The sequence below is a fragment of the Pholcus phalangioides genome, unplaced genomic scaffold (genome assembly GCF_987345545.1).
Source record: "Pholcus phalangioides strain wild (caught in Gottingen) unplaced genomic scaffold, Ppha-v1.0 ptg000009l_1, whole genome shotgun sequence".
In the NCBI taxonomy this organism is placed as follows: domain Eukaryota; kingdom Metazoa; phylum Arthropoda; class Arachnida; order Araneae; family Pholcidae; genus Pholcus; species Pholcus phalangioides.
In genome coordinates, this window is record NW_028301602.1 from 22,564,376 (window position 1) to 22,577,172 (window position 12,797).

General features: G+C 33.4%; 1 protein-coding gene across 1 annotated transcript in view; it reads right to left on the reverse strand.

The window, feature by feature from the left end:
* Nucleotides 1-12,797, reverse strand: part of LOC149082544 (uncharacterized) — a 66,484-nt gene that overhangs the window by 8,719 nt on the left and 44,968 nt on the right. The window contains exons 28-40 of the mRNA XM_089235793.1: nt 12,533-12,656; nt 12,253-12,438; nt 11,912-12,131; nt 11,479-11,732; nt 8,626-8,850; nt 6,013-6,114; nt 5,766-5,881; nt 2,926-3,091; nt 2,223-2,501; nt 1,780-1,906; nt 900-1,213; nt 687-807; nt 207-463 (exon numbers count right to left, since the gene is read on the reverse strand). Coding sequence (XP_089091919.1) covers nt 207-463; nt 687-807; nt 900-1,213; nt 1,780-1,906; nt 2,223-2,501; nt 2,926-3,091; nt 5,766-5,881; nt 6,013-6,114; nt 8,626-8,850; nt 11,479-11,732; nt 11,912-12,131; nt 12,253-12,438; nt 12,533-12,656 — 2,491 coding nt within the window. The remainder of the gene's footprint in view (nt 1-206; nt 464-686; nt 808-899; nt 1,214-1,779; nt 1,907-2,222; nt 2,502-2,925; nt 3,092-5,765; nt 5,882-6,012; nt 6,115-8,625; nt 8,851-11,478; nt 11,733-11,911; nt 12,132-12,252; nt 12,439-12,532; nt 12,657-12,797) is intronic.

The following is a 12,797-nucleotide window of genomic DNA, read 5'->3' on the forward strand; positions in this document are numbered from 1 at the left end:
GATAGAATCTTCATTCACACCAACTAGAATTTGTTTTCCTGCAAATCGTACATGACCGAAGTTTCATAGACATCTCCTTCCCCACCACCACAGACCCAATGAAATTCTGTCTACGGAACCGGTTTTAATTTATTGATTTATATCCAGGAAAATACTGTACTCAATCAGCACATGAAATCTAGACATTGATAACTGAAATTCATTACCTCATTGAAATCAACATTAGAATCTCCTTCCTTGACAAATGCATTTTTGATGGTTTCTCTCATGTAGTAAGCACTAGGATCTCGGTTGCCGTAGCTGAGAATTGTAAGGATCCATATGAAAAACGCATAACCCATGATCTCTTTTATAATAGCAGTCATCTGTAATTCTTTAATGCGCTCTAATTTTGCTTTTTCCATTTTGGCCATGTCTGCCGGTTTATACAGCAGCTTTTTCTTGTCTTCACGTGTTTGCGATTCTGAAAAGGGAGGAAAATTATGTGAGGAGAAACTCTGGGATAATAGTTTTATACTTCTTCGATTGCCATATGTCTTAAAAAATTTTTTCTTAGTAAATGCCTACTACTTGAAACGTACACATTATATAAACTTAAAAGTTTATGTGACACAATATTCAAATAAAGAAATAACTTGTTTCTGAAAATGTTAAAATATATTGAAAGGAAATGAACTGTAACCAACCTTTGTGCAACCATTCCTCATCAGGAGCAAGCTCAGGTGGCTCTTCATCATCTTCAGCATCATCCTCCTCTTTATTAACTGATTTAAACACCATTGAAAATACCATAGCCACGAGAAACACCTATAATTAAACATCGCCAGAAAAGAAACATCAGCATCTTAAAGTGAAAAGGTCTCTTAATAGAAAATGAGAAAATATAGAAAATAACCAACCTTGATTGGTTGAGTCACTAATATTGAACTGAAGAAAGATATAAGTAGAGTAGTTATCCATTTCTTTGTCTTTTCATCCCCAAATTGCACACCATAAGCCCATAGGAAAAATATTGACACCACGATGCTTGCAATTGAAAGGATCCATGCCACGATACGACACCACCAGGGGAACAAAAACTTCTTCTTCTTCTTTGGTTTATTCCTGTCTTCTCGTCTACGTTCCCCTTCTTGCGAGATGTCATCTAATATGAGTGTGGTAGCGGATGTACTGCTGCCTGGTCTTGATACAGATGATTTCTTTTTCAGGGCCTCTGAATAAAAACAAAGTTATGATCAAAATTTTATGCACTTTTAGAGAAAACCAAAAATTCTGAAAAATTATTGATTCACAATTTATAACAGCAAATAAAACTAAGAAAGATTATTTACATTAAAAACACTCACGACATCATTGTTTCTCCCCCCTTTAAAAAAAAATTGCATTAAGCAGTATTTCAATCATACAAAAGGACAGGGCTCTGTTGACTAAATAGATGAAATTTCTTTCATAGTGCAATTAATTTAAAACTTTGTTTGCTATACAGTGCAGTGTTTCTGCATTTTTTTTCCGGTTTCCTCTCTCTACAGCACATATACTCCTACAGCGATTATTCAGAGGAAATATGGTGAATGTTCAAGACATAAAAAACAGTAAGAACTTTAAAATCTTCAAGGCTCATCCTCAACAGTCGATAGAAAACTTCATTATAGATAACAATAAATAAAAAGACATTTACTTTCAAAGTTTGAATGAATATAATGAACCAAATGAATAAAGCAGGAAATGAATTGTAATAAAAAATTTAAATGGGAAAGTCAGGAAATTGGTTCTCCTTACGTTGTTTTTTCACAGCTTCTGTGATGCGAGAAGGACGAAGTGTTCGTAGTCTGGATTTTCTGAACAAGGTAATCATCAGAAATGTTGGTGGAAAAACGATAAAATTTGCCATGACACCAACACCAATCTAAAAAAATAAAATATATAGTAAATTTCATAAACTGTAAATATTTCAATGGACGGTTTAATGGCAGAAAGAGGAGCAAGGAAACATTATTTTCCATTAAATTCTCTCAAATAATACAAAAATTTAAAACATATCTTCCTCTGCCAACATTACATGTTCAATTGAAAAATATGCTGAATTTGAAGATATCGATCGCAATCGATGGAACAATTTTTTCTCACAAATCTGATATTAAATAAAAAAAGTTATACTATTACAAAAAAAAAAAATAATAATAATAATTACAATAGAGATTATGAAAGTATGTTAAACTCACTTGCTCAGGACTCATGGACAGTGGACCAATGTTAAAAGCAGACCCTGAGGGTTTTGAAGGCACTGTTCCGTACCACATGGCATTGACCAACATTGATAGAAATAACATAGAAAAGCAGCTGGTGACTCTTTGAGCTCTCGTGAACCGACTTTTCGGAGGTCTCATAAAGATGGAAAACCAGAGGTGACCATCCGATAAATTCTTTTGTGTCTTTTGTTCAAACAGATGGGTGAATTCAGTAGCTTCCCCTTTACCAGCAACTGGCAGTAAGCGATCAATCTTTATAGGAGGAAATATTAGATACACATGTAATTGATGTGGATTTCATATATTACCAGATGAAAGACATACATGAAAAATAAATTTAGTTGCATATGTATAAGTTCTCATAATAAATGCCAGTATAAAAGTGACAGAAACTGATAGCAGCAAAAAACGAATGTCTTATTGATTCAGTAAATGATTTACTTTTTATAGATGAAAATGTTCAGAAAAGTAAGATTTGAGTTGGTGTGGTGCGATAAAAACTAAACAAAAATTTATTTATATATAAATTATATAGATTATGATGGTAAATGACAGAAAGCAAAGGTTTTCAGTGCATCCTTCAATCAACTTCTACATCTTTTATAACACATGCATATGATTGAGTAATGATAAAGTCACCATAATATTTTATAATACATGTATAAAACCACTTTACCAAGCCATCTTCTTTCTCAACAGCAAGCCACCTATTGGCAATGAATTCATATTTTGCTCCGGTTTGTACATCACGAACAGCCACAAAGCTCAAAAACCATGATCTGAATTTGCCTTTGCCCGAGTTGTCATGCCATACTCTCATATAATTTAGTCGTCCCAGAGGCCTGAAGAAGAGAAAAAACCAGTATATATTGACAACTGCAGACATGGAGAAGTAGATGATTCGCTCCGATGGATATATATATATATATATATATATATATTATTTCACAATAAGATTCTCATTTCTCTTTCTTTTTGTATCCTGTGTATATAATATGGCAAGTGTAAGATAACAGATGAGATGGCTGGGGGGGGGGGGGGCTCAATTGCTTTTAAAACATACCTCCATCCTAATATGTGTACATTCATCTTAACTAAACCCCGAAACTTCTCCAACTCCTAATCCCATCTCGTCTGTAATCACCACAAAATTTGTTAATCGCGACAGTTGTCAGGGGAAAATATGTTGTAAAAAAGTTTGTATGTTTTTTGTTTTTTTTTGGACACTAAATAAAGTGTTCCAGACTCTGCCACGAAGCTGGGCTGGAAGAGATCTCGGCAACGGGATAAGTCCATTGGCAAAGTTCTGGCGTTCATTCATTCAGACATGGAGAAGTAGTCAGTGCCACCTTAACGCATGGGTTCAACCGGGCATGGCCTCAAATACAAATAAAATGCCACAACAGGCAAAATGCCCAACGAGGTGGCAGAGAAAAAGATGCCCATAACAAATATGGATGTCATATGTTTCAAAAATACAGCAACCCAATTAAAAATTACAAACAATATATATACATGATGAAATATCATACAATGCCCATAAAGAATACTTATATGATTGACTAATTCTAAGTTGTTTTTTATTCTTTTTCTTTATTGTTTTAATTTTTTACATAAATACAAGATGAGACAAAAAAAAAAGTCAGCCAAGGGGTCTAGAGATCCATACTGAATGACACTAAGCATGAATAGATTCTCAATTTACCCCAACATATCTATCATATTTTTTTTTAAATGTGTCAAAGGCCTCATGAAAATTAGATCTGGGTGAAATTTTTGAGACTAAGCATGTAAATTTGATTGGGAAGGCCTAAAAAAAATTACTTGAAAAAATTAAGACGGCCCTGGAAGTAATCATAAAAATTGCTATACCTGAATACACTTGGATTAGGGCTGGGAATCGATTAAAATTTTAAACTGGTTAATCAAAAAATTTTGACTGATTAATCAAATTCTAATCAAATATTTTCAAATGATATTCATTCATAGAAAAAGTGTTGGTAACTAAGTAATATTAATTGATGCTATAAAAATATATTCTATTCATTTCAAGTATCTATCCACTGAATGGATGTAAACAAATATAGAAATAGATTAACTGATCATTATCATGGCATAGTCTGCAAAGCTAATAGAATTTCATATTTGTTACGTACGGCATACCGTAAGTGTGATGCGCATACGTTGTCATATGCTTTCTGTGTGTACGTTCGCCCGACTCTGGAGTTCTGTTCGCAAGTATGGAGCCCTTACAAAATCAAGGACATACAGCTCCTCGAAAAGCCACAGAGGTCGTTTACTAAACGAATACCTGGCATGAGCGGTCTATCTTATTGCCAGAGACTTCAATTTCTGGGTTTACACTCACTGGAATTGCGTAGAATCGCTGCAGATCTGAAGATGTGCTACAAACTAGTCCACCAAATTGTTTATCTACCATCGAGAGAGCCTTTCTTTGAGATCATAGACAGGCGAGTTAACCTGCGTAGGCATCGCTTCCAAATAAGAATACCAACGGCCAGAAGGGATTGCTTTTTAAACGGATATAGATGCCGTGTGGCAAGAATATGGAACAGTCTTCCATCAGAACTTGTATGTGCCTCCTACGCAAGATTTGCTTCCACTATTGGGGATTTCGACCTGGCTCCATATGCGAAGTGCTTCCCGTACTGACTATTATTATTATTTTTTTTTCTTCCAGTATAAGTGCATTTCATGCCTTCTGGGGTTATTGTAAATAAATAAATAAAATTAACAAATAAAGGCCACCAGCTTGAAGCTATTTAATATTGTCCTCCATTTGCCAGAAACATGAATGTGTAAATTTCTTGAACTTGGAAAACAACTTTTGAATGGAACTTATTTTGTAAAATGTGTTTCAATAGGGGACACTCACATTTGCTTTTCTAGAAAACTTAGCAAAATAAGTGATTCAACCAGCTGATAACTCCAAAAGTGGAAATTTGTGCATTCTTGTGTCTCTGGCATAAGGGGGAACGATGTGCTGAGCATGTTTGTCATATCCTGGAATTTCTTAACTTGGATCTACTCATTTTTTTAAATCAGTAATTTTAGAAATTGTGACTAGTTTTTATTGAACAGACTTATGTTTCCTCATGCCAAAATATTTGATCGAAATATTGATTCAGGTACTTTTAAATATGGTCACTTATCTGAAATGTTATATATAGGAACATAATTTAAGATATTTAATTGATTTAGTCAAATAAATAAAGTAACATTATAACTTTTAACAAAAATGTTAATCAAATTTTAATCAGGTTGATTGAGTCAATTAATTCAACTAAAATTTGTAACTGTGATTAACAATTGATTAACCAATTCAATTAATCAGACCAGCCTTAATCAGGTCTAATTTTTTTTTAGTCGAAAAATAATTCACTAAAAGCACACTAAAATAGATTTTCTCCAATATGAATTAAATAATGATTAAATTTCCCAAGTGTAAATTGAAATTAGTTTGTATAGTTTGAAATGCATTAATTATAATCATACCTAGGAGTAGCCATGACAAAAGTGTCAGCAGCACCCCTTCTGAAAATTTTCCGCTGGTCATCACCAAATGATCGAACAGTTGTTTCATCATCATCTCCTGATAAAATGAACTGGACCTGAATTTATAAAAAAAAGGTTACACGAATAAAAAGTCACAAAATGGCGTTTGTTATTGTAGAACATAAATTAAAACTAAGATGTGATGGGAAAATGAAAACAGTGCTTTGGAATCAGATGGTTTATTCACCTTTGAATCTGTAGCAGCAGCATCTTTGTTTCCTGTGACAACAACCATTTCATACAAGTACTTATCATCCGGATCATTATCGGCCAAAGGCGTAGCACCCAGCTGAGGAAATTTACGTATAATAGGATATATTAATACAACATATGAAGGGTCTAGGAGTAAAACCACTTTACAGCAATTTTTTCAAATATGAGATAACAGTACCATCTTGTAGCATTTTAAGGAGTACAGTCAAACCTCCTTAAAGTGAAACTCAAGATTCAGCAAAAATTTTTCATGCTAATCAAATTTCATGTTAACCCATAAGCATGACATGGGAATAATTTTTGACATTCTATTTGTGTTAGTCTCTTACTTAATACAATGTAATTTTATACAAATATAATACAGTACACACTGAATTGATCATCAAGTTCTCTTTCTAAACAATATTTTCCCCCCATTTTCAAAACGAAAAATTTACATACCAGCAGCATCAAACTACCATCCTCAATTTCATTCAAGATTTTTTGCTTAACCTCATGGTGAACCGAACAGCATCAAATTTTCCACAGCACGTGCACAGTGCAATAGCATGACACGAAAAGGAAAACATGGATGAGGCAGCAAATTTTAAACAATCGCAACATTTAATGATGGAAAACACAGCATTAGATATGACATTAACGAGAATAAAAATTACAGACGATGAATGACATGATGTTCATCCGCCACCTACGTGTGACACGAAGAAGAAAAAAGATTTTACATCCCTTCTTTCCTTCCTCTTGGACGGAAGTCTGCGCCACATCTATGATCTCTTTTAAATTGTTACAACAGCTTTTAAAAACAAGACAATAATGACTCAGGGATAAGAGTGTGCATGTTACTTCCCCCCGTTACACATGCTCAGGGGCAATAAAACCCTCTCTCCAATGACAACCAAAGTCATGCCCCCATTGTCTAGCGCATTAACCACACTCATCCAACCTCACCTTCCTGGAATGTTTCTACAAAGTATATATTTTTATTCAGGTTGACAAATCCTTTCACATTATAAGCAATCTTCCAAAAATTCATGTTAAGTGTATCTTTTTAACATGATATTACCACAGAGAATAACGGGACCAAAAATTCTTTTCACGTTAACTGGAGTTTCATGTTAAGCTGGTTCACGTTAACAAGATTCAACTGCAGTATTCCCATGTGCATTCATTTTTTGAGTAAAACAACTTTAAAGCGGTAAAAAAAATGACAAAGTTTTGGTATACTGGAGAAAAACTATTATACTCCAAAACTTTCAGATTCGTTTTTCTTGAAATCTAATTTTGATTGTAAAGTAGTTTTACTCCTTGACAAAACATATTTAAAATAAAGATAATTTGTATGCTATAAAACAAGGTATGAATACTCCATTATAAAACTTCTAATGAATAAGGTAAATTAATTGCTCATTAACTAGAATGAATTCATTCCAATTTTCTATATACTGTCGAAGCTCATTATAACCACCCTGTGTTACAGCGACCATTACATTACATAGAATGACTATCATATATGTTTTACTTTCGATATAACGACCTCCCAATATAACGTCTGTTTTTTAAGGGACAAAGGGTGTTGTTATATCAAGCGTTGACTGTATATGTATACATGTGTACTTTCAAGATCCATCTATGGTATAAATCAGTGTTTATAGATTTTTTTTTTGCCCATGACCTCCTCTGGACCATATTTACATCACGACCCTTTCTCTTACCAAGCACCAATCACTCACCCTCATCAAAGAATAAGGCTCTTTTTAATTATGGAATTAATTTGTATAAATTTATGGTGAACAGAAATTTTATCCAAAAGGTTAATCTTGTTTCGACACCTCCACTGTGTATGATTTGAATTTAACACTGCTGTGGAAAATTTTACACCAGCATATTTAAGAAACTATTAAAAGAAATGTAAATCAAGTTGAATGTGAAAACATGTGAAAGCAATCTGATCGGTAAAGCTTACTGTGATTGCCTTTTACTTATTGTATAAATATAAAAATTGCTAATTCAAAAATTTTCCAGATATCATCATTTGGATATCAGCACTAATCGATGCATGTTCAGTTTTACAATACGGTATGAAACCCTTTCCAGATAGGTACAACTTCAAACTCAATGAATGAATGACCTCCTTCTAACCAGATCATGGCCCGCCCTCTGTCTCAGTGAAGAGATTTTAGCAGGTGGTCAAAGAAGACTAGGGTCATGCTGGAAAATGTGCATATATGTGTTGTGAACCTAACATGAAGTGGGTTTTCAGTGTAATGCTTAATATAGTGCTGCTATCTCCTATCAATTTTTTAAATTATGAGAAAAGCATAATGATTGCATAATTGTATTTTTGAAGGCCTGTTGCTCCCTGTGGCAAGATTTTTTCATGGGGAGATTGGCTTGCATTCGTACCTTAAAGTTGGGAACCACAAAAACCAACTTCAGTCAATCACCACTGTGGCAACAGTAAGGGATGAACCAGGATCCTCCTGATGCGAGTACATCAATATGACCACTTGACCACCACAGCGGCAAAAAATCTCAATGTCCTGGTATTTGGATTATCATTATCAATGTATGTATTTTATGCACAAACCTTTTCCTTGTCTTTGATATCTTGTCGTCTTGCCCAGGCTAGAAGTGCTAAATATATCAGTGTGGTGTTAATGATCATCATATAAATTGTAACATTATCAGCAAAGCCCGCATTAGCGAAAACATAACTGAAGTCTACTGTATTTGGCGCTACAAAGAATCCACCACCAAATGATGTCAGGTGATTGCACTTGCACTGAGTGATAAGAGATGTTGCGTTCTCAACCTGTTTTTAAGACAAATATAATTTTATGATATAGTATTTTTACTTCACTCTCCATAATAATACATTAAACGTTATAATAGCATATTAAAAGAATTTCTGAGACTTTAATTTTTCATTTATTTAAATTTATATACTGCATTTTCTTGAACATGTCCATCTGATGGAAAGTGCTCTATTTTACAAAGATGGTTCATGCAGTGCCTCAACAGTGCCACCTCAAACTATGGATGTCTTCTCTTACCAGAGATTTGAGAAAATATTAACAAAAAACACACTAACTAATAAGAGTAATCAATGAGTGTGACGTGTATGAAGTAAATTCCCAGAACTCATTCGACAAACGAAAATTCTTGCTCTTGTGCTTTGCACAAACAGAAAATAAGAAAGGGTTGTTGGACTGTTCTGAATTTATCTAATAAACAAAACTATCTTTAAGCCACATAAAATACACTATATACTGTAATATTTTAACACAAGAGACGGTGCTGTACGTATGAAGAGAGAAAGAAGAGAATGATCAGACTGGTGTGGCCATGTGTGTGTATTGCGTTTTGACTTTTATGTTTACCCTTGTGAATGTTTGTTTAGTTGTCATGTTATCCATTGTAAAATATTGTATTTGGTTATCAAAAAATGCCTCATCCATCTTCATTCGTCAAATGTGTCATTCTACAGACTTTGACATGGAAATTGAATCCCCACACTGCACCACCAATATCAAAGTCTGTAGCATGACATATCAGACAAAAAAAAAAAAAAAAAAAAACGAAAAAGGATGAGGTATTATTTAGTAAACAAATAAATATTTCATAACAGATAACATGATAACTGAACAAACATTCACAAGGGTAAACATGACAAAAAGCAACATGATTACATTAGCCCTGGGTTGAGTTTCACTGTCTTACTGAGTCTTTACATCATGAAATAAAATTACTGATCAAATTTCATATTTATATTTTCAGCGGTTTCAGCTTGGCATGATTTCTGTATGTAACCTTTGAACTCCTCATTATGATCCCCCTCACAGAGGTGGAGTGAATTATGGAAAAATCCATTTCTTGGTGATTCTATACGTCATGACGTAAAACTACTGAAATAATTTCATATTCATAGTTTCAACCGTTTTGGTGAAAATGAATCAGTCAGTCAGTGAATCAATCAGTCCATCTCAGGATATGTTATGTTATGTATATAGATAGCCACTTATTATGCATAATTGCCAAAAATTTTGGTAAATTTGATAAATTTCGTCCAAATTGATCATTTTTACAGCAGTCATGTGTAGTATCCAAGTGTTGTTGGTAAATTTAATGAGTGCTAAAAAAATTATCACTTTCACCAGTGACTATACATAATACCCAAGCTTTGCATCATTGGTAACCATGATAAATCATACTACAGTGAAACCTCGTTAAGTCGTCACTCTGGTTAAGTCGTAATTTTTCTTCACACTCTTCTAGCTCCCATAGACCACAATGTTATTAAACCCTCGTTTACTCGTCGCTAATTTCAGTTAAGTCGTCACTATGAAAAAGTTTGAGAAAGAGGAACAGACTATTTTTATGGCTCCCATTAATAAATGAGCTTGTTAACAGCATTGCCATATGCTTAAAAGTGACCATAAAATCCTATATACCCTAACGGAACAGCTTAAGTAATGAAAGTTACGCTGGGGAAGTTCATTTGCCGAATAAGGTTTTTGGAACGTTGCGGATTGTTCAGCTAGATCTCATTTCTGCATGGGCTCCATTGGAGAAACTGGACAAACCGCGAGACACCCAAGCTCTGTTGCAAGAAGCAACGTAAGCACTTCACCCCCCCCCCACCCCCGAAGGGGGCAGGGCATCTCCGGCAAAACCAAAATTTATTGATATGATATATATAAACACTAAAATATTAAATTTGATGTACATGTAATATTAATGTGCAATATAGAGTTCTGTTATGAAGAAAAGCTACCTATTCTAACAGTTGCTCTGTTAGTCTATAAATTAAAAATTACTAGTATAAATCAAAGTGTACCAGTACATTTTACTACAATAAGTAATAAGAGATCAAAAAAAGGTAGAAAATTTCTATTATTTATTCTTTCATGGTCTATAAATTTTATTAATATTGTTATTTTGATTCATACTTTAATAAATGTCATATTACTTTGAATTTATACAATTTTCATAACATCACACATTAAAACTGACGGAATTCTGCTTAAGTCGTTACTCCGCTTAAGCTGTCATAATTTTTCGATAACTTGAGGTGACGACTTATCGAGGTTTTACTGTATATGATAATTTATACATGTATTGTATTATTATATCAGGGTATCATTACATCAGGATCCGACTATATTCCTCACACATACTAAACTCCTTTGTAATTTTTTTCATATTTATCAAATTCATCAATTATTCCAGGGTATTATGCATAATCACATATAAAGGTGATAAATTTCAACTATTTATCAAATTTATTAAGGACACATGGTTATTATGCATAATCACCCGTAAAAGTGATAAATTTATCAAACTTATTAAGATGACTGGTAGATTGATAAGTATTTATAATAACTAATTTGCCACATTTACCATAACATACATATATAAATAAAAAAAAAAACAAGCTCACATAGCATCCAGCTCCAGACCACTTCCGCAAGTCATAACTATAGAAGTAACAACCAGAAGTGAATATTCTCACTGAGTAGTTAGTGGAAAAATCTCTAACAGCCTCTCCATGTGTGAAATTCATGCTACTGTCGAATGTCATTTCATCAGGGATAGATGTATTAAGAGCAGTGTTGTTTGCTTCAATTATACCCAAATAAAAGAATCCAGTACGGTTACGTATGACATCATTCGGTAAGAACAAGTCATAGGTTCCTGTAAAAAATGAAATGAAAGTTCAACACAACAATGTTATAAATATATATCACATGATTAAAATACAGAAACTAGTCAGAACACAATCTAAGTTTCTGATCATTAAAATAAGATTGAATGAAAAACAAATCACAGCAGAACAAGGAAGATATCTGAAAAAACTTTTATAAGAAGCTCACCATTGACTTCTCTGATATTTTCTAAAGGAATCATGATGTCATAATCGTGCAATAGAGGCTTCTCTCGATGTTTTATGAAAATCAAGAGATCAGTATCAGGTTCAGAGGGTTGAATTTCAACATTAACAGCTGCGTCATTCTTTTCGACAATAAATTGGTGATATACCATTTGCTCATTCCATTTTATTTGAGCATGCACAAAAGTAGGATCTGGTAAAGCCTGAAATATAATGATAAATAAATGAAGAGCACATTAACATGTACAACTACTTAAATTAAATCTATAGAATAAAATTGAAGAATGAATAAATATTTAAGAGTGGGAATATGTTGTTACTTACAGATTCGTCATCTTCACCTTTCTTTGCATTGCGAGGCACTTTGATGGTAAACCAACCGGTTGTGTTCTGAACTTTCAGAATATCCAGGTTCTCATCCAGCATTAGCAATTGAAGGGTTTTTGTGTCATTGGATAACATATCTACACCATTTCCATATGAATCCAATATAGCTGGCCACGATACGGCCTAAATAATGAAATTATGACACAATATACTTGTACATGAAGCAAACTACTTTATTAATTCTTAGAGATTTTGAATTTAGAAACAAGAAATATACCATGACACCGAGTGTTTCATTGCCCCAGCAACCTTGTTCTGCAAGGATATCGCACACATCTGGGAAGACGTACACTGCATCACCATGTTGAATGGCCCTGTTACTCAAGGTACCACCTTTGAACCTTTAGAAAAAAAAATATGCAAGCATCACAAAATATATAGTACTGGTATAGTATAAATTATTATTATAAAAATTTTATTTATGGAATGTTTGATGATGAGAATGAATTTGAATCTATTGCATTGATTCAACTTATTTTATC